General features: G+C 43.5%; 2 protein-coding genes across 4 annotated transcripts in view; both read left to right on the top strand.

The window, feature by feature from the left end:
- The first annotated feature begins 4,924 nt into the window (after nucleotides 1-4,924).
- LOC120047689 (RNA-binding protein 42-like) lies at nucleotides 4,925-12,225 on the top strand. Of its 3 annotated transcripts, none has more exons than XM_038993242.1 (11): nucleotides 4,925-5,037; nucleotides 5,305-5,365; nucleotides 5,545-5,680; nucleotides 5,832-5,901; nucleotides 7,719-7,790; nucleotides 7,930-8,093; nucleotides 9,729-9,905; nucleotides 10,096-10,242; nucleotides 10,428-10,545; nucleotides 11,242-11,436; nucleotides 11,850-12,225. In XM_038993242.1, exons 2-11 carry the CDS (start codon nucleotides 5,310-5,312, stop codon nucleotides 11,960-11,962), a joined length of 1,248 nt encoding a protein of 415 aa, XP_038849170.1. In that variant the 5' UTR covers nucleotides 4,925-5,037; nucleotides 5,305-5,309; the 3' UTR covers nucleotides 11,963-12,225. The 3 variants fall into 3 exon arrangements, with proteins under 3 accessions (XP_038849170.1, XP_038849168.1, XP_038849169.1); XM_038993240.1 differs by having other exon boundaries at nucleotides 10,410-10,545; XM_038993241.1 differs by having other exon boundaries at nucleotides 4,925-5,050; nucleotides 10,410-10,545.
- A 1,508-nt stretch (nucleotides 12,226-13,733) lies between these two features.
- arhgap33 (Rho GTPase activating protein 33) overlaps nucleotides 13,734-23,697 on the top strand; it is a 30,952-nt gene continuing 20,988 nt past the window's right edge. Inside the window, exon 1 of the mRNA XM_038994604.1 lies at nucleotides 13,734-13,935. Coding sequence (XP_038850532.1) covers nucleotides 13,930-13,935 — 6 coding nt within the window. The 5' untranslated portion in view covers nucleotides 13,734-13,929. The remainder of the gene's footprint in view (nucleotides 13,936-23,697) is intronic.

Raw genomic sequence — 23,697 nt, 5'->3', positions numbered from 1 at the left:
AGCCTCATAGTGTGTCACGGCCGCTAAAAGAAGAGGACCAAGGTGCAGCGTGGTGGGCGTACATTTTCTTTATTTAATCAAAATGACGCCGAACAAAACAATAAACACTACAAAAACAAACCGTGAAGCTCAAAGGCTATTTGCCCTAAACAAAGTCAACTTCCCACAAACACAGGTGGGAAAAAGGGCAGCCTAAGTATGGTTCTCAATCAGAGACAACGATAGACAGCTGTCCCTGATTGAGAACCCTACCCGGCCAAAACATAGAACTACACAACATAGAACATAGAATACCCACCCCAACTCACGCCCTGACCAAACCAAAATAGAAGCATTAAAAGGATCTCTAAGGTCAGAGCGTGACAGAGGATCTAGATACTTTTTCTAACCTCTCTGGATTAAAACCAAAATATGATAAGTGTACAATATTACGTATTGGATCAGTAAAAAATACAACTTTTACATTACCATGTAGTTTACCAATAAAATGGTCTGACGGGAATGTGGAAATACTCGGTATACATATCCCGAAATAAATAAATAATTTTCTTTCCAATATATTTTAATAGAAAGTTAGCAAAATAGATAAGGTCTTGCTACCATGGAAAAGAAAAAAGTAAGTGTCTAGTTTGAGATTCTTGCAACCAGTACAATGCTATATATGTGGGGGATACAATCTTCCCAGCTCTGCAGATTTTTCTGCGAGGAGGCAGAGTCATTAGATCATTTATTTTGGTACTGTCCATATGCTGAAGGGTGGGACTAATAACAGCAAGATAACAAATGTAAAACATGTGGGGTCTGTAAAATGTATATACGGTTAGAACTTTTGTGAAAGAGCATAGTTACAAATATATGGTGGGACTAATAATGTAGATATTCTATGTAGATATTCCATAAAAAATCAGCCGTTTCCAGATACAATAGTCATTTACAACATTAACAATGTCTACACTGTATTTCTGATCAATTTCATGTTATTTTAATGGACAAAAAAATTGCTTTTCTTTCAAAAACAAGGACATTTCTAAGTGACCGCAAACTTTTGAACGGTAGTGTATATATTTACCCCAAAAATATATGGGGGATTGGAAATGATGCAGACAATTACATTGATGGAAGCAACAATCTATCCGCAATATTAAAACAAATATTTATATATAGACTAAAATAACAAAATAAAATAAAAAGTGTGTGCCCCTGGCTATCTCTAAATCAAAAAATAACTAGAAAATGTGTCTGTCTGCTTTGCTTAATATAAGGAATTTGAACTTATTTATACTTTTACTTTTGATACTTAAGTATATTTTATCAATTCCATTTTACTTTTAATACTTAAGTATATTTAAAACCAAATACTTTTAAATTTTCACTCAATAAGTATTTTACTGGGTGACTTTTACTTGAGTTATTTTCTATTATGGTATCTTTACTTTTACTCTATGACAATTGGGTACTTTTTCTCCATCTGTGAATAGCAGAATAACTGATTGACTACAAATCATCTTGCATCACAAATAGCTTGTATTTTGACTGAAAGGGATGCTGAAAGAGATATATAATATTGTACCAAGTAATGCAGTAACAGATGCTCCTCCCTCGATAGATGCTTTTAGTAACGGTGGTGTATTTACATACACTAGAATTGTTCCCTTTTGTATTGGGTTGCACTAAAAAACAGTTACCAGGAAGTTAAATAAAATTCAATTTCAACACACTGTGCTGGTTGGCAGGACAGTTCATCATTAAGATGGGGGCGAATTAGACAAAATATCTAAAGGAACTTATTATTAATCAGACTTCTTCTCTGCTTACCTTATGTCAATATAAAAGTCCCCCACAAGTTATTACTTTTTTGTCCACATATGGCACACGTGCAGGACCTTTATTTTGACATGAGGAAGTGGGTCTACAACAACAATAATAATAATAATAATAATAATAATAATACCTTCCTTTATATATTTTGTCTCAGTTCCACTCGGCTTTTTGAAGGGGGTTAAAATATGGCGTAAGTGGATGTTCTGTTTGAATCAGATGGCGTGTCGACTGGAGATGAGAAGGAGAACAATTGGATTGCAGTGTGAAAAACAAAAGGAAATAAGAGAAGTGGTTGTGGAATCTAGTAAATCCAAGTTCCTAGTTCTGGAAAAAAAAGAGTAAGGGTTTTGGATAGATGTTACCTGGGAGACCTGTCTGATGTCTCTAAAACAATTGTAGATATGTTGGATAAGGTGGTGTCGGTGAGAGTAATGAGAAGCGAGCTTATTTTGGTTTTCTGTGTATCTATGGAACAGAAGTAGCGTGCTCTGCACCTCAAGAAGATATCGGATTGGAGTGTGTCATGTTTATTTTCGAAGCAGGGCGCCTATCAATGGTGTTATCTCTGGGGTGACGCTAGAAGTGAATGCAAAGGATATATGTGAAAAATTGGGTCAAGTGGTTGGTGCACACTGACTGACCCGCATGGTTGAAGGAGAGAGGAAGCCCACTCCATTCATTCTCTCCCTTCTCACATGTATTTGGGTTTTATGAGATACTCTGTGAGAGCTTTTGTACCCAAACCCATACAGTGTGATGAATGCAAAATATTTGCCCATGTGTCAAGTGTATGTAGACAGGAGGACTATCGTATGCCAGCTGAGCCTAAATGCTGCAATTGTGGTGATGATCATGCGCCCGGATTCCTGAAGTTCCCTGTTAGGGTGAAGGAGAAGGAGGTGGCAAGAATAAGGGCTGTCCAGCATGTCTCCTATCCGGAGGTGGTGAGAAAAGTAGAAGAAAGGAGTGAAGTTGAAGAAATAATGGTAGTAGGAGCAGAGACACCAGAGAATATTTCTTTTCAACAGAGGGATCCTGACATGTTGCATGTTAAGAAGACGGACTTAGTAACGTTGATTTCATTGATTATCATCAACTGCACAGCGCAAACAGAGAGTAAATCTGAAGAAATAGGCATTGTTGTGAGTGCGGCTGAACGTTTTGTGGGACTCTGGGATTTTACAGAAGGAATTGTGGCGATGAATGCTCTGTCCTCACAGGCCCCGGAGTCTGTGTAGGAATGTATTTAACTTCTGGCTTTCCTCTGACTGTTTTTGTGCAACCCAATACAATAGGGAGCAACGCTAGTGTATGTATACACCCGCAACATGTATTTCAGTTTTATGTTGCATTGATTGCCATGTGGATATCAATAAATCTTGAACTTGACCGCTTTCTGTGTGATTATCAGACCACCTGGAAAAAGATTTGCCTAGATGTGGACAGCTTAAGGTGGAGTTGGAGCAAGCTAGAGATGGAGGATGGCGAGATTACACGAGGCAGAAAAAAGAGCGAAATGATGTGAGGCAGAAAGAAGGGGGCGAGGTTCAAACCCAAGACGACATTTGCTAAATACAAGTCGAGTACTTTCTCCTTTGACTCAAGTACAGGAGAGATAATTACATGTTACACTCCTGAAACACTGAGCAGTCGACGGATAGTGAACTTGAAATTGAACCTGACAGAAGTGAAGAGGAAGAACCTGCACAGTTAGGTGAAGGCTTTTGAGCGACATCCCAATGATCAGGAAAATGCCTAAGATGACTGGCCCAGAGGGAGTATGATTCATGAAGAAAGGGGATTTATACCTTTGACTGATCAGTTTGCTGGGTGAAGAAGTCAAAATATTCAGAAGTGGACTTATGTAGATTTTTGTGTGTGTCTGCTGCCCAGGGGGAGAGGGCGCTGCGCGTTTCGCGACTCGGAATGAGAGCTGTGTCCTGCTTTGCTTTCCGGAACAAAACACTGCTGAAAGGCGTGATAACTGGAGTAGTGTTGAGGTGGATCGAATTAAGTTGAGGATCCCCGATGTCTGTAATGCATGCCCTTAGACTGAGGACACTCTCTCTGTCCTTCTGAGTTTAGATGCAGTGTTTGTCGGATAAAGTCATGCTGGGGTATTTAAGTTATCCCGTGAGAGCTTTTATTCAGAACCCATTAGTGTTTCAGGTACCAAGTTTATGGTCATGTTGCAGGAGTATGTAGGAGGGAGATTCCGAGGTGTGAGAAGTGTGCAAGAGGACATGGTACAAAGGAGTGTGTCCTTTCGGTGGGAAAAGTGGAGTGTTTCAATTGTGGGGGTGGCCATGTTGCTGGGAATCAGAAATGTTCTATGCGAGTGAGACAGCTTGAAGTTTCCAGGATAAGAGCAGTGCAGAAAGCGTCATATGCTGAGGAAGTGAGTAAAGTAGAGGATGGTGGACAAAGTGTGAGGGAGAGGATCACTGTGAGTAGTAGGCCAGTACAGAGTGACTTGAACAGTTCTATACACCAGCAGAGACGTTTTTGGGTTCAGATATTTTACTGCAGAAGAACTACAGTGGGTTTTGAGAGAAGGGAACACAGGCTCCCTGGCCAATGGCCTGGTGTAGGATCTGTGAGGGCCAAAGTAGTGGGAAGGGGTGGTGGGGTGTGTTGGGGATAGTGGTATATATTTAAGCAATAAGGCACGAGGGGCTGTGGTATTTGGCCAATATACCACAGCTAAGGGATGTTCTTGGATATGGCCATAAACCACAAACCCCTGAGGTGCCTTATTGCTATTGTAAACTGTTTAGTAATGTAATTGGAGCAGTAAAAATAAATGTTTTGTCATAACCGTGGTATATGGTCTGATATACCACGGTTGTCAGCCAATCAGCATTCAGGGCTCGAACAACCCAGTCTATAAATAGGGTTAGATGGTGGTGCAATTTCCCTATTCCCTTTTTATGTGAACAAATGTGCATTGCACTCTCCGAACTGTGAAAGGCAACAATATTCAACAAAGTGTATTGTCTGCCGGAAAACCAAGCGAAGAAGAAGATCAGACCCCCTGGAACAGACCCAAACCACACAGTCGTGATGGAACGCAACCAAGACTCCTACGTCATAATAATGCGACTGGCCATTTTGGACAACGTTGGCCTCGGTTTGTAGGGACGGATAAATACACAATTCATGCTTTATTTAAATAGCTAGTTAAGATTGAACAGTTTTGGAACGTCGCGATTTAGGGTAATAACGTTTTGTACGTATACGTGCTGTACTAACTTGCTGTTTTTTTATTATGGCATCCTTGTTAACGTTAGCCAGCCAACTAGCGATAACTGTTAGCAAGCAGTTAAAGTTACTAGCCAATACAGTAGCTATAACGTAAACAAGCCAAGAATCAATGCCTTTGGTGTTAGCCAAACGTTAACTGTACACATTTAGCATCTAGTAGCTACCTAGATGTGTTTACCACCAAAGAATGGACTTCCAACAAAACGTTTGTCTTTGCAGTAAGTATGGCGATGAAATCCGGAGAGGAGCGGTTGAAGGAGATGGAGGCTGAAATGGCTCTGTGAGTACAAGAGTTGAGGGGTGACACTTCGGTTACCTTCAATAAGATTGCAATGCCGTGTGTGGTGACTATGCCAAAACAACCCCTACTAAATGGTCTTACTTCTCTATCATGACAAGAAAACAACATCTCATGACAATCGTCATCTGTTGGAAACTCTTGTGTTGGTTCTGAACCAGGTTTGAGCAGGAGGTCCTGGGGGGTCAAGTGGCAATGACTACAGGAGACCCTGTAGGGATGGAGGTGCTCCCTATGGGTGTTCCTATGGCTGTTCCTATGATCCGGCCCATCATCGGCACCAACACCTACCGACGGGTACTGAGCTCTTGAAGGAAGAATGATTGAACATTATATGGAAAGATAAATAATAGAATGAACAAACTCAAACCTATCTTCTGCTAAAAGCAAACAGAATGCGGTGTTAGCCGGATGCATCCAACTCCTTCAAATCCTCTTTCTCTCTCAGGTCCAGCAAACTTTGGATGCAAGGGCTGCCACTTTCGTGGGACCTCCACCCCCTGCATTTGTAGGCCCAGGTGACATGGTTTGATTCACGTTTATTAACATAATACTTTGCATTCGGAATGTATTCAGACCCCTTCCCTTTTTCCACATTTTGTTACAGCCTTATTCTAAAATAGATTTAATACTTTTCCGCCCTCATCAATATACACACAATACCCCCTAATAACAAAACTAATATCAGGTTTTTGTAAGTTGTGCAAATTTAAGAAGAAAAACTGGTACCTTGTTTGCATAAGCATTTAGACTCTTTGCTATGAGAATCGAAATTGAGCTCAGGTGCATTCTGTTTCCATTGATCGTCCTTGAGATGTTTCTACAACTTGATTGGAGTTCACCTGTGGTAAATTCAATTGATTGGAAATGATTTGGAAAGGCACACACTTGTCTATATAAGGTCCCACAGTTGACAGTACATGTCAGAGAAAAAACCAAGCCATGAGGTTGACGGAATTGTACGTAGAGCTCCGAGACTTGATTGTGTCGAGGCACAGATCTGGGGAAGGGTGCGAAAAAATTTCTGCAGCATTGAAGGGCCCCAAGAACACCGTGGCCTCCATCATTCTTAAATCGGGGGAGAAGGGCCTTAGTCAGGGAGGTGACCAAGAACCCGATGGCCACTCTGACAGAGCTCCAGAGTTCCGCTGTGTAGATGGGAGAACCTTCCAGAAGGACAACCATCTCTGCAACACTCCACAAATCAGGCCTTTATGGTAGAGTGGCCAGACGGAAGCCAATCCTCAGTAAAAGGCACATGACCGCCCGCTTGGAGTTTGCCAAAAGGCACCTAAAGGACTCTCAGACCATGAGAAACAGGATTCTCTGATCTGATGAAACCAACATTGAACTCTTTGGCCTGAATGCCAAGTGTCACATCTGGAGGAAACCTGGCACCATCCCTACGGTGAAGCACAGTGGTGGCAGCATTTTGCTGTGATGTTTTTCAGCAGCAGGGCCTGGGAGACTAGTCAGGATCGAGGAAAGATGAACGGAGCAAAGTAGAGATCCTTGATGAAAACCTGCTCCAGAGTGCTCAAGACCTCAGACTTGGGAGAAGGTTCACCTTCCAACAGGACAACAACCCTAAGCACACAGCCAAAACTATGCAGGAGTGGCTTCGGGACAAGTCTCTGAATGTCCTTGAGTGGCCCAGCCAGAGCCCGAACTTGAACCCGATCTAACATCTCTGGAGAGACCTGAAAATAGCTGTGCAGCGATGCTCCCCATCCAACCTGACAGAGTTTGAGAGGATCTGCAGAGAAAAATGGGAGAAACTCCCCAAATACAGGTGTGCCAGGCTTGTAGTGTCATACCCAAGAAGACTTGTGGCTGTAATCGCTGCCAAAGGTACTTCAACAAAGTACTGAGTAAATGGCCTTAATACTTATGTAAATGTGATATTATAGCAAAAAATGTATAACCTGTTTTTCCTTTGTCATTATGGGTTATTGTGTGTAGATTGAGGATTTCTTTTTAAATCCATTTTAGAATAAGACTGTAATGTAACAAAATGTGGAAACGGTGAAGGGGTCTGAATACTTTCCGAATGCGCTGTATATGCCATTTAGCAGACGCATTTATCCAAAGCGACTTAGTCATGCATGAATAGATTTTTTTTATTATGGGTGGTCCCAGGAATCAAAACCACTATCCTGGCATTGCAAGCACCATGCTCTACCAACTGAGCTACAGAGGACTACTTATTATTACATTACATGACATACTTAAAATGCATATTTTACTCCAAAACAGTGTTGATAATTTACACCACCATGTCTACAGGTCTCTTCAGTTTATACTGTTCTTTTTTCTTTTCTTTTCTGCTCTTCAGCTATAACCCCAGGTGTCAGACCACCGCCAATGATGAGACCAGCGTTTATGCCGCACATCCTGCAGAGACCAGGTCATTTATCTCTACTGTTGCTGACTTCACCTCAGCGCTAGCTAAATGAAATAAGAAAGAGCATCAAATCTCTACAGCGATTCAGTCTTCAAATGAAAAACAATGTGTTGGGAGGCTAATTTGAAATCTCTGTCAGCAGGTCCGAGGATGCCTGTGATGCGTGGTCTCCCTCCACAGGGTATGATGGCTCCCCCACTGCCACGCCCCCCTCCTCCCCCGCCCATGATGATGGCACCCCCCATGCAAGGACCCCCTCAGCATCCCATGGACCCAATGGGGCATATGAGCTCAGTAGGACTTCCGGTTAGTTGCTACAGTGCCTTTTTTCTCCCTCCGAGGCTCCTTGGACAACTGATATCAATGCTCTCCCTAAAGGCCCATGCAGACTCTACGATTTTAGCCATCTTATGCCACGATTTGGCCCTCCCGGACAACATTTCTACATTGTTGGAAAATTCTTAGGTCATAAACGATTTTCTTGGCTTGTTCAGTGTGATATGGTCTAGGTCTGCCGATTTTGAGTACCACTACATGCAGTCATAGGCTCAGACAAAGTTCTGGCAGTGTCAATGTTGAGCATTTATTGTGTAGTGTGGCTGGTGTCACGAGCCGATCCCGGTGACTTACCAATAGGAACACGGCCGGCACTGAGTATGCACACAACAGTAGGATTATTGTGAATAGTCAGATTAATATACAGTGAGTTTCCATGAATGTGGATGCTACCATGATTACAGAAAGTCCTGAATTGTGAATAATAAGTGAGAAATAAAAATGATAACCTCCCGTTATTGTAAAGGTAAGAGATTAGTCTTGGAGGTATGGTATTTGTGCGTCTAACTTTCTCACTCATTATTTACGATTAATTCAGGATGATTCGTAATCATGGTAGCATCCACATTAATGTAGAAGTATTTAGAAACATTCTATTCTTATTTATAATAAACGTGACTCTAAAATCACATAATACATTATTTACCATTCATTTCTATTGGGCACAACCTAATCTGAAACAACCAAAACAAAGACCAAATGCATACAACAAATTTTAGCCAGAAGCTTGATGTAGTCATTTTGTGCTATGAATATGGGAAAAAATACTTATCTTTTTACTACTTTAATACACAAGTGAATGTCCCAATACTTTTGCTCCCCTAAAATGGGAGGACTATGTACAAAATGTGGTGTAATTTCTAAATGTTTCACCCAACACCCTCAAATTAAAGCTGTCAGTCTGCGCTTTAACCTCCATAGTCATTGCTCAATTTCAAATCCAAACTTTTGGAGTATGGAACCAAAAGAAGAAAACATGCTTCACTGTCCCTGTAATAGTTTGATTTAAACATTTAAATGCTTTGCAAGAAGAACAGTTTCCCTAATCTTGTTTAGGCCACATCTGAAATTTTTTACATCTGAAATCAGGCTTCCTGATGGAATTTTGATAAATACACTAAATCAAAATAAACATTGTACCACAGCGTTCATGTTATTTTTGGGAAGCGAGTTTGATTATGAGTTCAGACATATCGAGTTTGTATGTAAAACTATTTCTGAGATGCATACGTTCAGTTTTTCCCGAACTCACTTCACTGGCTAGTGCTAGCTCAGGTGCAGATCAAATACACCGCTGCAGTTGACGTAGCATACATCGGCTGACGTACCCTCGCAAGCCAATCCCAGAATGTGTCGACCGTACTGAAGCAAATCGTACGATCTGGCCAGGTTGATAGATTTAAATTAGGTAAGATCGCACAGTGTGACATGTAATAATCGTAAAAGACTGATTGACGTACAGTGTTGGAAGGCCTTTAAGGAAATTCAGTGTTAACTGTGTCTTCAATTAGGAATGTGAACAGGCTTGGTCAATCTTGCCCTGTTCTGTTGTGAGTCATTATCTCCATTTCTCTATATGCTCTTACCATATCTTACCATCTACAGGTGGGATCGACCCATGGTACACCCATGGGACACTCCATGGTGTCTGCACCCTCCAGGTCTGTGACCCAGGCCCCTCCCAAGCTCACCCCCTCGATCATCTCTGCAGCCCCCACTGTCTACACGGCTCCCTCCGGACCCAAGATACCAGACATCCATGCCCAGAGAAAGGCTCGCATGGTAAGTACACTCACTTCTACTCTTTAGTTTTCAATGCCTTTGCATTCGGAAAAAATGGCGACTACTTAAAATTTGCATTCTACATACTTGCCAAGTTTGCTGCTGTTTGTTGCAAATTCACACTGAATCTCATCTATCATATCTCTGATTTGGGTTTTTTCTCTCTCGGTTCTCCCTCTGACTTCATCAGGAGGAGCTGGCAGCGTCTGTAGCAGAGCAGCAGGCAGCGGTGATGGCCGCCGGACTGCTGGAGGCTAAGAAGGAGGCCAGCCTAGCCGCCTCAGATGACAACGTTATCGGACCCAGCATGCCAGAGCCCGAGCCCGTCCACACTGAGGTACAGAACACGCCGCCTTATTTATCAGCCCTGGCCCTAATTTAAGGGTTTAAACTTTTCTGCAATCAAAATACTTGTACAATTCAATTGGTGGATTGAAATAGACTTGACCCAAACCCTACAAAGGATCAGTATTGCAGCAATCTCAAAAATATTTCTGACTCTAGGATCTTGTTTCTCTGCAGCCAGCGGATAGCACAGCAGAGGAGAAGAAGAAGGGTAAGCAAGAGAAGGCGAAGAAGTGTATCCGTACAGCCGCAGGCACCAGCTGGGAGGACCAGAGTCTACTGGAGTGGGACTCAGGTAAACTAGCTAATGACTTCAGATTACACTGACACGATTATATAGCCCGCCGGATGCCAGACGTTCAATCAAATTACATTTCCACTTACTCTGCCAATTGTTCATAGAGTTGGTCCTTATGCAAGGGGGAAATTGAGAAAAAACATCTAATAGAACATAAATTAGACTTTCCAAAAGTGGGCCTTCCTCCGCTTACCTCATGTCAAAATAAAAGTCCTGCACGTGCGCTATACATGCGAAAAAGAAAAAGCACGATATTGTGGGGGACCTATTTTGATATGAGGTTAGCAGAGGAACATCTAAAAGGAATGTATAGTTAAACAGAATTTCAGGTGGGTCTGTTGTAGACATGCAGTTCCTGAGAGAAATCAGTTCCTCTGCTTATCATGTCAAAAGCCCAGATTTTTTTTTTTTTGTTAGTTATGGCACACGTGCAGGACTTTTTTTTAAATTAATTTTTATTCCCCCCTGCATAAGGACAATTAACAGAGTAAGTTGAATCTAATTATTTTGCAAGCTAATTCCCAGCAACACTAGTATTTAAATACTAGCGTTGCTTAAAGCAGCTACCTACTTGCCTGTATTGAGAATAGTATAATTTTTGTTTTCACTACAATAGGCCACTGTCCCATTCCCTTTTTGTCCCTCTTTGCTCAGCCTCACACCTCATCTTCTAACTTCCCCTCCTCCATCCAGATGATTTCAGAATCTTCTGTGGAGACCTTGGCAATGAGGTGAATGACGACATCCTGGCAAGGGCATTCAGCCGCTACCCCTCCTACCTGAAAGCCAAGGTGGTGCGGGACAAACGCACAGGCAAGACCAAGGGCTACGGCTTTGTCAGCTTCAAGGACCCCAATGACTATGTCCGAGCCATGAGGGAGATGAACGGTGAGCAATAGTGTGTGTAATATGGCCCAACAAGTTTTGTATCCAACCCCAAGATGTCATTTTAAAATGGGGAGTAACTCCTGATCTGGATCTTTTCATTCTGAGGCTCTGTAGTAGTGAGTAATATCTCACGGGAACATGGACTTTTCTTTTTTCATGCAAAAACAGGATTTTCTGCATAATTAGCAAGAAAGCATAGTTATAAAGCTAATGAAGGTGACAAATGCACGGCCAAGGGCTACAGCTTTGTCTGCTTCAAGGACCCTAACGATTATATCCGCACCATGAGAGAGATGAACGGTGAGCAATTGTTTGTGTGAGGAGAATGACTTACTCTTCTCCTTTCCTAACACCTACCTGTGTGGTGGTGCCAGTCCAATTCTCAACTGATCTTAGACTTTTTTTGTCCACAGGGAGGTATGTCGGCAGCAGACCCATCAAACTGAGAAAGAGCATGTGGAAGGACAGGAACATGGAAGTTGTACGCAAGAAACAGAAGGAGAAAAAGAAACTGGGACTGAGATAGATGGTGTTTCCCTTGTGTATGTATGTGCGAGTGTTGTTTTTTGACTGGGAGTGTGTGAGAATCACACTGATGGCAGAACACTGTTGCCATTGCCCAGTTGGAAGGCCACTCATCGAGCTATCTGACATGTTTTCAATTACCAGAGTAGGGATGTCATTTTACTCATGGAACATGGTTAAACTAGGCTACAAAACACTGTACATGGTCCTGGTTGTAATGGTTAGACATGAACTTTTCCTAATAAACCATGCCCTTCTGAAGTTTAGAATGTACTGATCTCCTGTTTTTTTTTTGTTTTTTTTTTACATTTTAGTTTGTAAAAAAATTCTCAACATCACTCAGATTTTCTTAGTTGGTATGGCTCCCATGCATCTCATGATTTTTGTCTGAAATGAGAGTTTGGTGATCTCATTTATGTATATGCTATTGTGGAAACTACTTCCAATGGCAATTATGTATTTCCGGAGTTATTCATACAGGGAATTTTTTTTACAAATAAAATCTAAATGTTTGTACATTAAAGTGGATTATTTTGAAAAAGCAGTGACTTGCAAAATAATGCAACGTTTTTTAAATAAAACCAAATGTCTTAACAGGCTTGACATATTTGCCTGGCACTCACCTTTCCTGTCTCCTGCAGCCCAGGCAATGATAGCATTTGGTGAGGTGAGGTGGGATAGTTCGTAAATTGGTCACAAGATGGGACTCCAATACCATCTATTGATTATTTAATCAACCGACCATTGGAAGGTAACGTTAATATACATACCTTGCTTTAAATTGTAATGGTATACAAAATAGAAGATAATGCCAGCTTTTAAGATAACTCATGTTGAATATTTTGGCCAACTACGATTTGGAGTATTCAATGTTACCATAGCCAGAGGGTTAAGGCATTCTCAAGTGTGCTAAACAATGGGGGAATATAGGATAATACTGTTGCGGATTTGATTTGAGACTAGGAAAGTTATAGTGGAACTTAAACCTTTTGCCCTCACAGTGCACAATTTCTAGGAAATAGCAATGTGTTAAAACAGATTAGGATGTCTGTCTAGGAAAGTAATTGGATGATAAATGATTGGTGAGATTTGATACAATCTAAATATAATTCGAGGAAAAAGACAGCGAGCTAGCTGAATTGATTTTGTTGTAACTTGAAAGCATAAAGAAAGGATAGATAGCCAGTCTGCTTCTTGCGGCTTTGTCTGACGGGGGGCATCAACTGGACCTCAGCATTCACACAAATAAGGGGAGCAATATCACCTCAATCTAAACGAGTATTATTGGCTGATCAATGAAGATACAAAAAATGGTTGATGTATCATTGTTGGCGTCGTTAAAATAATGTTATCTTATTTACGGTTAGCTAGAGCATTTCACGCTATCTTTGCGTTACCATAAAATACGCATATCCCTTTGAGTTTTTGGTATCGGCGGATAGACACTGCTTATCCACATTTCAACCACACGTGTGTTGAAACGTCCCATCATTGCCTGAATTGAGGCAATGAATGCAATACACTGACAATGTAGAAAGGCCGACTTTACATGAACCGAGAACTTATATTCATATTTCTAACTAGCAAATTATGTCGTCGATAATACGGGGACATTTGTCTACATTTTCATAAGGATCTCGCTGAAAATAAGTGTTTTTGCCAAAGCAAAGAACTAGATTTCGCCACCCCCTCGTGGTCCCCGTCCCTCCTCCCAGTCCTGTCTTGGAGGGGCTAGTGACGAGTGGTTTGGTCCTTTTTCGTGTTAGATTCACATCAACTAGCAATGATGCTTCGACATTTTCTAAATGTGAGGTAAACTGTTGGCATAGTTTGCTAACGTTACGTATCAATGTAAGGAAAAGAGGGCCACTTTAACGAATGCATCAATCAAACATTAATTTAAACCAGTGAGATTGGAATTTGAAGACGGAGACCCTCCGACCCTTTCCCCCGAACCTGGATATCGGAATGGTGGTAAGTAATTTTGTTTTATTTCAGGCTGCATATGTGTCCGTAGACACGAGGCTAGTGAAAATGTTTTTTTATTTTGGCCACAAAACATGTGCTAGCTAGTTTTCGTACGTCTGTCACAGATAACTAGTCTGGCAAACTGAAGATGCTGTCTAGTCCGTTGTTGCCATTAGTTACAGGGGCACTGCTGAACCCTGGCCTGTCACTGCTTCGCTTAAGTCATTTGACATAGTTGATCAGATAAAGACAATAACCAACTAAACCATATAGCTAATGTAATTCAGCCAGATCCCGCTTTTTTAGCTCATTTGAGCTAGCTAACTTATTTATTTCATCTAGTGTGCTAGCTAGCTCCAGTTAGCCACATCGCGCGCCCCTCCCTTGAAATACAAGCATGAATGGCGGTGTTGTCTGTCAGCCAGACAGGGTGATTCGGTTTTACTGGGCATTCATCACTTGGCTTAATATGAGTATTTATGTGCGGTCTACAACGTGTCACAGTTTAACACAATCTAGCAAGGCTAACTAATATTATTATGATTGCCTTGTTACTGTTTGCCAGCTCAAACAGTTTTGAAAACTGACCATCTTTTGTCTACTCTGGCCGGGGCTTCCATTTCATTAATTTCACGCAAGCCACAATGATGAACAACAGCGTGCAGCTCTTTGCCAACTTAACGTTAGTCTCACAACAAAGAGACACTAATGTAGTTAATATGATGTTAAGTTAGTACTAAAGAAACGAATGTTATGCGCAGCACAATACAATGAATCTGTTTCCCATTGTCGGGCTGCAACGTTTTCAGATAGAAGATTGTTAATGTCCCTATCCTTCGCTTGTGGATACAATTAGTCCAATGGGAAAACAATTGATTCCAGATAACTGTGCATCAGCGTGATGAAGTATCACTTCAGACCGTTTCAACGCTGTGCCGTCGTCTTGCACTTTAACATCACTTCACTGACTTCGTGTTTTCCTAAGGTACAGGCGCATTAGACCTTATGGTTAGTCATAAATGTGCTGTGCAACTTGAAATATTGTCTTTGATTGAATGGAGCGATTTGCATGCCAACTCTATGTTGATATCTTGTCTACTCCCCTCGAGTTATGCCGCGTTGACGTGCCAGTCAGAACTAGGAAACTCTGAAATTTCTGACTTCCTATATTTGACTAGCACGTGAACGTGGCATTATTCTTACATACAGCAGTGTTTTCAATAGACCTTGAGGTCGTTCTACCATAGAATATGGTGGTTTATGATCAGAGGACACAAATCCCCCTCCATCCATACTGCTCTCAAGACTGACAATTAGTAATTTGGGTTAGGTCCCAAGACTGGCTCTTAGCCACAGCACAGGGTATTTCTGTCATTAAGGATCAGTCTGTCATTAATCTACCCAACCGCAGTGGACCCAGTATGTTACAGCTGAAACAGGCTGAACTGGTGCTTAGCTTCAGCTTATGTCACCTATGTTTATTCTCAGACTGTACATTACATTTCCCTTGGAAAACTAGGAATAGCCAGGCCTATTTTATGTTTCTGTATTCTCTAATGCCTGGCAAAACAAGGCATGTGTGTCATTACTGCTTTTTCCTTTATGGAACTAAATCTTATGGTCATTATTGTGGCTCTGTTGGATAGACTCACTGGCTTCAGATAGATAGTTGGTTCCATGTTCTAGAGAAGCATTACTATGTTGTCAGTCCTGAGTTTAATGCTTCGCTCAAGGCTATAGTTTAGCCTCCATCTCACAATCTCAAGACCCATTGGTTACGTTGACCTCCCTAGTCTGAACCCTTTCCAGTGTCCAAGAATGTTGTCATTCTGATTCCATGTCCAGCTGGTGTAGCTTACCTGCTCTCCCCAATAGTCAGTTTGAGGATTCTGCCTCCAGTGTGAGCAGCAGTGGGCGATCAAGGTGTTTAATTGCAAACCCAGCATCTTCATAACACTGTCTGGCAGGAGCTGTGTGTTTCAGAGATTGAATGAGACTAAGACTGAGGGCCTGAGACAGAACGACGGAGACAGTGTGTGTGTCTGTGTGTGTATACCATACAGAGACTGAGCAACAGAGACAGAAAAATACTGTGTGTGTCTTTGTTTCGGACCGACGGTTTATTTACAGCTGTTGGATGGACTCACTGGCTACATACCTAATTGATTTCCATTTAATTATCTCATGTACGGTCACTTGCAATGTTCGGTAAGAGGAAAATCAATGCAGACTGATGGTAATGTTGTTTTAAGAGCCTTTTACGCTTGGCCATTACATTTGCTGAGCAAAAGTTATTCTGCTTCCTTCACATTGTTGGCTCAGTGTGTAGTCGGCTGCAGTTCAATGTGTGTGTAGTTTTTATGTACGTATTTGTAGTAAGACTATTATAAAGATTAGGCTTCCGTTGCAGCACAAATTAGCCTATCCCAGCCCCAACTGAACTCAAATGCTAGTTGTTTTCAACATGCTTGTTTTAATGTAAATGCTCCCCAGGGATGCTCACTTGTCAACAGGAGAATGAAATGCTTGGCCTGTGGCTGCCAACAGCTGAATGATAGGGGGCTCTTACTGTACAGAAAGGAACTCACTAATAATACATCCTTTTTATTTATGCATCCGGTCCCATGTTAGTTGTGTTGCTCTGATGTGCTCTGGTTAATTTAATACTATTGAAGCTTGTTCCCAGCTGTGGTCCCTTCTTGCTACCATTGATGACCTGAGGAGTTGGAGTGGTCAGGGAAGTGCCTCAGTACACACACACACACACACACACTCCCTCCCTGTCCTCGGCACACCAGCGTTATTATAACAAGTAAACATGAGAGGAATGGTGGATTTTGATGTTTGTCAGAATCAGCACTGATGTTACGTAACCTCACATTCTATTCCACTTTTCCCTTCCCTCTCTGCCACTTGGGCTGCACAAATTACATAAAGATGTCCTCAATGTACAAATAAGGTAGAAAGAGAACCTAGACAGGAAGATGGAGAGAAAGGTAGAAAATAGAGACATGTCACAGCACGGGCACGCCCACCAATAATCCTCTCCATCTCTCCCAGCTTCCTGTTTACTGTGAGGCCCTCCTACTCCCTTCCTCTCTCTACCCTGAATTCTTGCTCTCTCTCTCTCTCCCCCCTAGAGATAAACACCTGTGTGGATCTGCCTGTAATGGAGCACAAACACAGAATACACACACACAAATCAATGGCTGCTTACGGTCTCTGTATCACTAGCCGTTCTGGCCACACCTCTGTCATTGGCCACTGGTTTGGTTCCTCACTGACAGATAATTATTTTATCACATACCGTATACTAAGAAAGGAAACAAACATAGCTGCATTAACAACAACATTCAGTCACAAAGCAAGCGGTTTATGTTTGAGCTAAAATGAGGATGTGGAGAGAGGCAGGGGGGGGACTGGTTTAGGCAGCGCACATCTTGTTGTCAGGGGTGACGGTCAGACAGTCCTCCTGTGTGCTCAGTGCTGCTCTCTGCTCGTCTCTACTTCCCCCTGCATGTGGACTCACCGTGAGGACAGATGTTTAGAAAGATCTAGTATGACAACTTCGGAGCACTACTACGCCTATTGTTTGTCCTGTGTGCTTATTCTGTGGCATATTATTCAAGCAGCTCGCCAAAATGTGGTGCTGCATGTAGTCTAGTGGTTAGAGCGTTGGGCCAGTAACCAAAAGGTTGCTAGATCGAATCCCCAAGCTGACAAGGTAAAAATCTGTCGTTCTGCACCTGTAGCTGGGCTCACAGGGCTGCTGCTGACAGCTTGGGGCCAAGGGGTGTCACAGAGTCCCGCCTCAGGCCGGAGAAGAGCTGGTCTGATCTGGGCGAGGGCACTGCCTCACGCCCTGTCACCCATCATCTGCTCTACGCCCTCAGAGGAAGGGCCAGCCACACCCAACGCGTGCGCACACACACACTACTCACCCTGGAAATTGAAAAATACTCTTTAATGGGTGCTTAACATTAGATGTCTGTGCTAATACTGTGTACGGTCATATATGGTTTATTTACAGTACATTAACCTGTATACAAACCTACGACTTTCCTCCCTTCCCCCTCTCACTACTCTTCTCTCTGTCTGTTTTAGCCTGGAGGCTGGAATGTGTGCTATGTCAATATCTGTTTGCCTCATGGATCACCCTTCTATCCATGACTTACAGTACAGTCAGTGCCTATAAACTGGTTTTGCATTATGATTCATATCCTGGTTGTCCAAGCCCATATACAGCAGCTTGAAGAGACACTGACTAAACAGACAGCATGCCTGCCTATGCAGTACAGACACAAAGTCACTATCCTGGAGTGTAGTCCTCTGTCCGTCCATATACTCAGCCACTATACATGCTAGCTCTATAGTTTAAAATCTTTCATGTTGCCTGGACATCCTCCACACACTGCTGAAGCATGTCTTCAGAACCCCTTCCCTCCCCTTTACCATGGCTGGGGACCTTGTTTTCCCCCACCAGACCTCCACATATGGATCATTTGTTTTCTGTTAGTGTTTTCATTCAGCCATTCTCTCTTTCCCTCTTATGGTTTTTCTCTCTCTCCGCTGCAGTCAGATGCTCTGGGTGACAGCTGCCTGCCCCTATAGAAACATCTGTTCTGAAGCCATGCCCACATTGTTCCGTACCAACACAAACGGCCCCCTCGTCCACTGTCCCTCATGTCTCGCTACACACAGCCACACACTTGTTCACAACAGTCAGTCTTCTGACGAATTCACCCTCTATCTTTTCTTTCTTTCCTTCTTTCTTCACCCACATCTCTCTTTTTTTCTACTTTTTAAGTCTCTTCTCTCCCTCTTGTGTCTCTGTATCTCACATGGCTGCAGCTGGAATGAGGGCAGTGTTTGGTGTTTAGTATGCTGCCAGTGGCTCTGTCTTTCCTGTCGCGTGGAAGAAAGAGGACGGGGCTTCCAGAGAGCCGCTTTTTGGGTAACGTGGGTGACGGGGACTGTAAGAGGACTGTCTGTTTCCCAGGGACCCTCTTCTGGAATGTCATTGATAGAGCCCACCTTGCTCCATTCTTGCACAACCCTGACCCTCCCCAGCCTTCCATCTCAGCTAGCCTTCCCTATGGCTTCACATGCCAACTCGGGGGGGGGGGGGGGGGGGGGGGGGGGGTGTTGTTTTCTGCATTAGACTGAAGGAGTAAAGGGAGGGAGGGACCGGCGTGGTAGATGGGTGAATGTGTTTCCTTTTTTGGTGTGTTGGGGGTTGGGCGAGATCAATAGGAGGTGAGGGGATGGCGTGGCATGGCTGAATGGGAAGGCCAAGGCCTGTTTTGTTCTATGAAAGGTCAGAGGGCAGTGGTGGGGGAGGGGCTAACGGAGCTCATGCATTAGAAACACACTCACAGTAAAGTTGTATTGAGGCTGAGAGACAGAGGAAGCACCCCTCTGGTACACCTCTACAGTGTTAGTGATGGCATACTACATCAATAACCATGGGGCCTAATGTTGCGTGAAACATGAAAAGTAATCATGTGCAGTCTAGCGTTGTGTTGTGACTATCTAGCTATACCTCACTGAGTGTGTTTACATGTGCCATTGGGCTGTCAACCTGCTGAATGACTTGACCCATAGCCTCTCGTGTCTGGATCCAGGCTGATGCTTCTCCCCCATGTCCAGTCCCCAAGCTCCTGTCACCGTAGTAGCCCCTGGATTTGAACAACAGTCCATGTCTGTCTCCGTCACCCCCTCCCCCCACGTGTGCAGTGTGTCCGGCGTGACAGATCACCACTTGTAGCCGCCACTGTACTTGGCCCACACTGGCCCATTCACATCACATTAGCCCAGCCGCGACCACTTGCAGATGATGACAGTAACGAAAAGAGCAGATTTGTGATGCCGATCCTCCTCACCCCGCCTCCCCCGAATTCTCCCAAGACCCGTCTCCCAACATTTCCCACTTATTCAGTCCTCAGAGAAAGAGGGGCTGACACTTCTATTACACTGGGTTGCTACGAAAGAGAGGAGGAGGAGGAGGGAGAGTGAGCATGAAAGGACACTCTTTGAATCTATTCTTCCCCCTGGAGAAAGAAGGAAGGAAAGAAGGGTGGAAAAGTGTGGGGCATACTCATTGTCCTCTTTCATACAGAAAGTGAGTGAAATGGAGGAGTGAGAGAAGCAGGGGATGGGGCATGGAGGAGTAGCAGGGGGAGTTCTAGACAACAAGCAAAACTGTTGGAGCAGCTGGGTTACGCAAACAGACATTCACCCTTTGGGCTGTAGTATTCTCTGTTGGCAAGGTTGCCACTCAGAAGACAGAAGAAGTAAAGTCTTCCTCTTATCTATGTTTGATGGCACATGCAGCCAGGCTTCCTCTTCTGGGTTTTCCCATGATCATCATCCCATTCAACCCAAGCCAGACCCACCCAACCAACCCAAGCCGGACCCAAGCCAGACCCAGCCAACCAACCCAAGCCAGCGTTGTGCTGTGACCTGAAGAGGACAGACCAAAGTCTCCTTGACTGTGAAGACAGTGACGCTTGGAGTGGGGGGGTTTACTGACTGTGGGAGAAAGGGGACAATAACAAATGGCTCTTCTTCTGCTTGACTGACCCTCTATCCTATTGTCTTCTTTTGGGGTCAAGATCCAGGACACCTGCTGAGCCTCAGAGAGCAGAGAGGCAGAGACAAAACAATCATCGTAATAATAGCCAGCCAGGGATTTAGTTATGACAGATTTGTCAGGATTCATTTACGCAGAGTGGTTTTGAGCTTGTTTTTTAGTCGTCATAAGTATATGGTGCATATGTGTGTTAAATCTGTGTGTGTGTGTGAGACCCACTTCACTCAATACACCTACAGGCATGAGAGAGTTGCTGGCCACTGTTGCTACACCAACTTCTGTGTCAAGTCCAGAGTTGGTAGAGGAATGAGAGGAACACACACTCATGTTGCTCACTCACCCCTGCACACACGCCGTCCAGATCACCCCAAACAGAGTCAAGCACATTTGATCCTGCTTAAATCCTCTCAATCGAACAAAGATATAAGTAGTTGAATCGGGCTCTCACCATTATTTTTCTTTCCCTGTGAGAGAGACACACACACACACACACTCTAGCATGCACATCCACACACTCTCTTATCCTACTCTGACATCCTGTCCACCCAAATCTTATCCATGCAGTCCTTTTATAAGTACGAGCAAGCACACAATCTCCCTCTCACGGCCTGACATGCAAAAACACGCTGTGTTACCATAGCGATGCTGCCCACATGACGGAAGATCTCGGCAACTGTTGGTAAGGCTCTGGCTGACTACAAAGCATGGAGCCTCACTCCCACATCACAAACACCAACGTCTGCTCTGCACAGACCAACAGGCTGCCCACTGACTCTAGTCAGCATTTTAAACGCATTTAATGCCTGAGACTTAGTAAGGTTCATGGAACAGCCTCACTCATGTGTGATTCATAGGGTACAGTAAGCCTAGCTGAACTCCCTACATTCACTCAGCCTAACCTCCCCACACAGACACACAGCATAGCCACGCCAAATCTTATATACACACACGACTTAGGCCTACTAAAGAAGGAACAAAACGGTCACATTTAACCCATTTCCTTAGTGTGTTGACCCCTGTGTGTGACCCATGTCTGTCTGCTCCTCTCCCACCTCCAACTAACCAGATGAGTCAACTCCCCTGAGACAGACAGACAGACAGTGTGACAACACTTCACTCTGCTGTAATACTGGGAAGCCCAAGCACAATGATGCTGTCCGTGCTGACAACCTCACAGGTTAGACTGTTAAAATGGTATGCGACTGACTTATCAAAATTCCAAGGGTTGTTGTCAACAAAGAGGAGTATTCAAAACCAGTATAGGCATTTGAGATACGATTCTCACTGTGGGTTATGGGTTAGATGGCACTATTATAGGGATGGTTCTGTATGGGAATCAAGTGATCTTTTAATTGTGTCAGAGTGGAGAAGGCTTTCAGAGCAGTGGTGTTGATGCATGGCCTTGTTACGTTAGATTAAAGGCTGGTTGGTTAGGGTTTGGCTCTTTATGATGGAGCGTGAACAGTCAGCCAAGTCCTCTAGCTCTCAACACAGGCCACTTGGTGTTACAGCAAAGCTTAATAACATTGTGGATTAAATCCTCAATGTTAAAAAAATATATATAAAAAATGTACCCTCCAACAATTAGGCTAAACAAAAGTCTGACTTTCTCTCCAGAATCAACTGTGAACTCAACTTACTCAAATCCCTCAGGAAGCAGTCTAGAGTGGATTGTCTCTTGTCTACACACAATAAGCCTCTTGTATGAAGGGACGGAAATTAAATGTGCTTCCTTCATTTTCTTTTTCTGTGTGAAGTGTCGTGACCCCAGTGGGTTGGGAAATGCACCATGTTTATACGCGCTATGAGCCGGACAGTCATGTCTGGTAAGTCTCCATCTACCCAAACTGTCTGTATGCACCTCTTTATGTCTGTGGGTACGTATTGTGCCTGTCTATATGTGGTGTGGTGGTCTGTCTGCACGTGTGTGTAAATGTACAACTTGTGCATGCGGTCAACAATTATTACAAGTATTGTTAACCTCTGTATGTCATCAGCACAATAATGTCTGTGTGTGGCTTTACCCAGTGTGGTGTGAGTGATCTGATATTCTGGTAGATATTCTATGCATGATTGTTTTGTCTTATTTCCCTGAATGTCTCCATGGTGGACATGTCTCTCTGGCACCGTTTTCCCACTGTTCTGTGGCAATGTTCATTATGGCACATTGTTATGGACCAAACACTACCCAGCAATGGATGACTTTGTACCAGTGTTGGGGAAGCTCCTCTGAAAATATTGATTACCAAGCTAGCAATTACTTCACACTGGAGGAAGTTAAACTACACTAAGTTAATTTGAAAAACTAGTTCACTACATCCAAACTACTTCTTGATAAATTCTATATAAATCTGAAATGTCATATACTACAAATTGTTCAAACAGATCACTCTGCAGTACGATTACAGAATGTGCATATTAAACACAAAAACGGTGTTTCAATTCGGGGAAGCGCTGATGCTAAAAAAGAAAGGAAATTCTTGTTTACTTCAGCCATATCATCTTTTCTATTTGCAAGAACAGTAGTGTGGAGTTCCAGTAGTTAGCTACACCGCTACATGGCAAAAAAAGTAATTAACTAAGTACTAAACACTACCAAGATTGGAATTTAGTTCAACTATCACCAACTTTGAAATGTAGTTAAGTTACTTGTTGAACTACATGTAGTTCACTACTCCCCAACACTGCTTGGCACTGGGTAGACACTGGGTAGACACTGGGTAGAGCTGGGTAGACACTGGGTAGAGCTGGGTAGGCGCTGGGTAGACGCTGGGTAGACGCTGGGTAGAGCTGGGTAGACACTGGGTAGACACTGGGTAGAGCTGGGTAGACGCTGGGTAGAGCTGGGTAGACACTGGGTAGAGCTGGGTAGACACTGGGTAGACGCTGGGTAGACGCTGGGTAGAGCTGGGTAGGCGCTGGGTAGGAGCTGGGTAGGAGCTGGGTAGGAGCTGGGTAGACGCTGGGTAGACGCTGGGTAGACGCTGGGTAGACGCTGGGTAGGAGCTGGGTAGAGCTGGGTAGACACTGGGTAGACGCTGGGTAGACACTGGGTAGAGCTGGGTAGACACTGGGTAGACGCTGGGTAGAGCTGGGTAGGAGCTGGGTAGGAGCTGGGTAGACGCTGGGTAGACGCTGGGTAGACGCTGGGTAGAGCTGGGTAGGCGCTGGGTAGG

The sequence above is a fragment of the Salvelinus namaycush genome, chromosome 5 (genome assembly GCF_016432855.1).
Source record: "Salvelinus namaycush isolate Seneca chromosome 5, SaNama_1.0, whole genome shotgun sequence".
Classification (NCBI taxonomy): Eukaryota; Metazoa; Chordata; class Actinopteri; order Salmoniformes; family Salmonidae; genus Salvelinus; species Salvelinus namaycush.
The sequence above is the reverse complement of the archived record's forward strand: the minus strand, read 5'-3'. Positions and strand labels throughout refer to the sequence as shown.

What these genes read in the sequence shown, in the direction of transcription:
- LOC120047689 (XM_038993240.1), top strand. Translation starts at nt 5,310, where the DNA reads ATGGCGATGAAATCCGGAGAGGAGCGGTTGAAGGAGATGGAGGCTGAA. An exon ending in CCCTGCATTTGTAGGCCCAG is followed by an intron (nt 5,902 to 7,718) that starts GTGACATGGTTT and finishes TCTGCTCTTCAG; the next exon opens with CTATAACCCCAGGTGTCAGA. An exon ending in AGCCATGAGGGAGATGAACG is followed by an intron (nt 11,437 to 11,849) that starts GTGAGCAATAGT and finishes TTTTGTCCACAG; the next exon opens with GGAGGTATGTCGGCAGCAGA.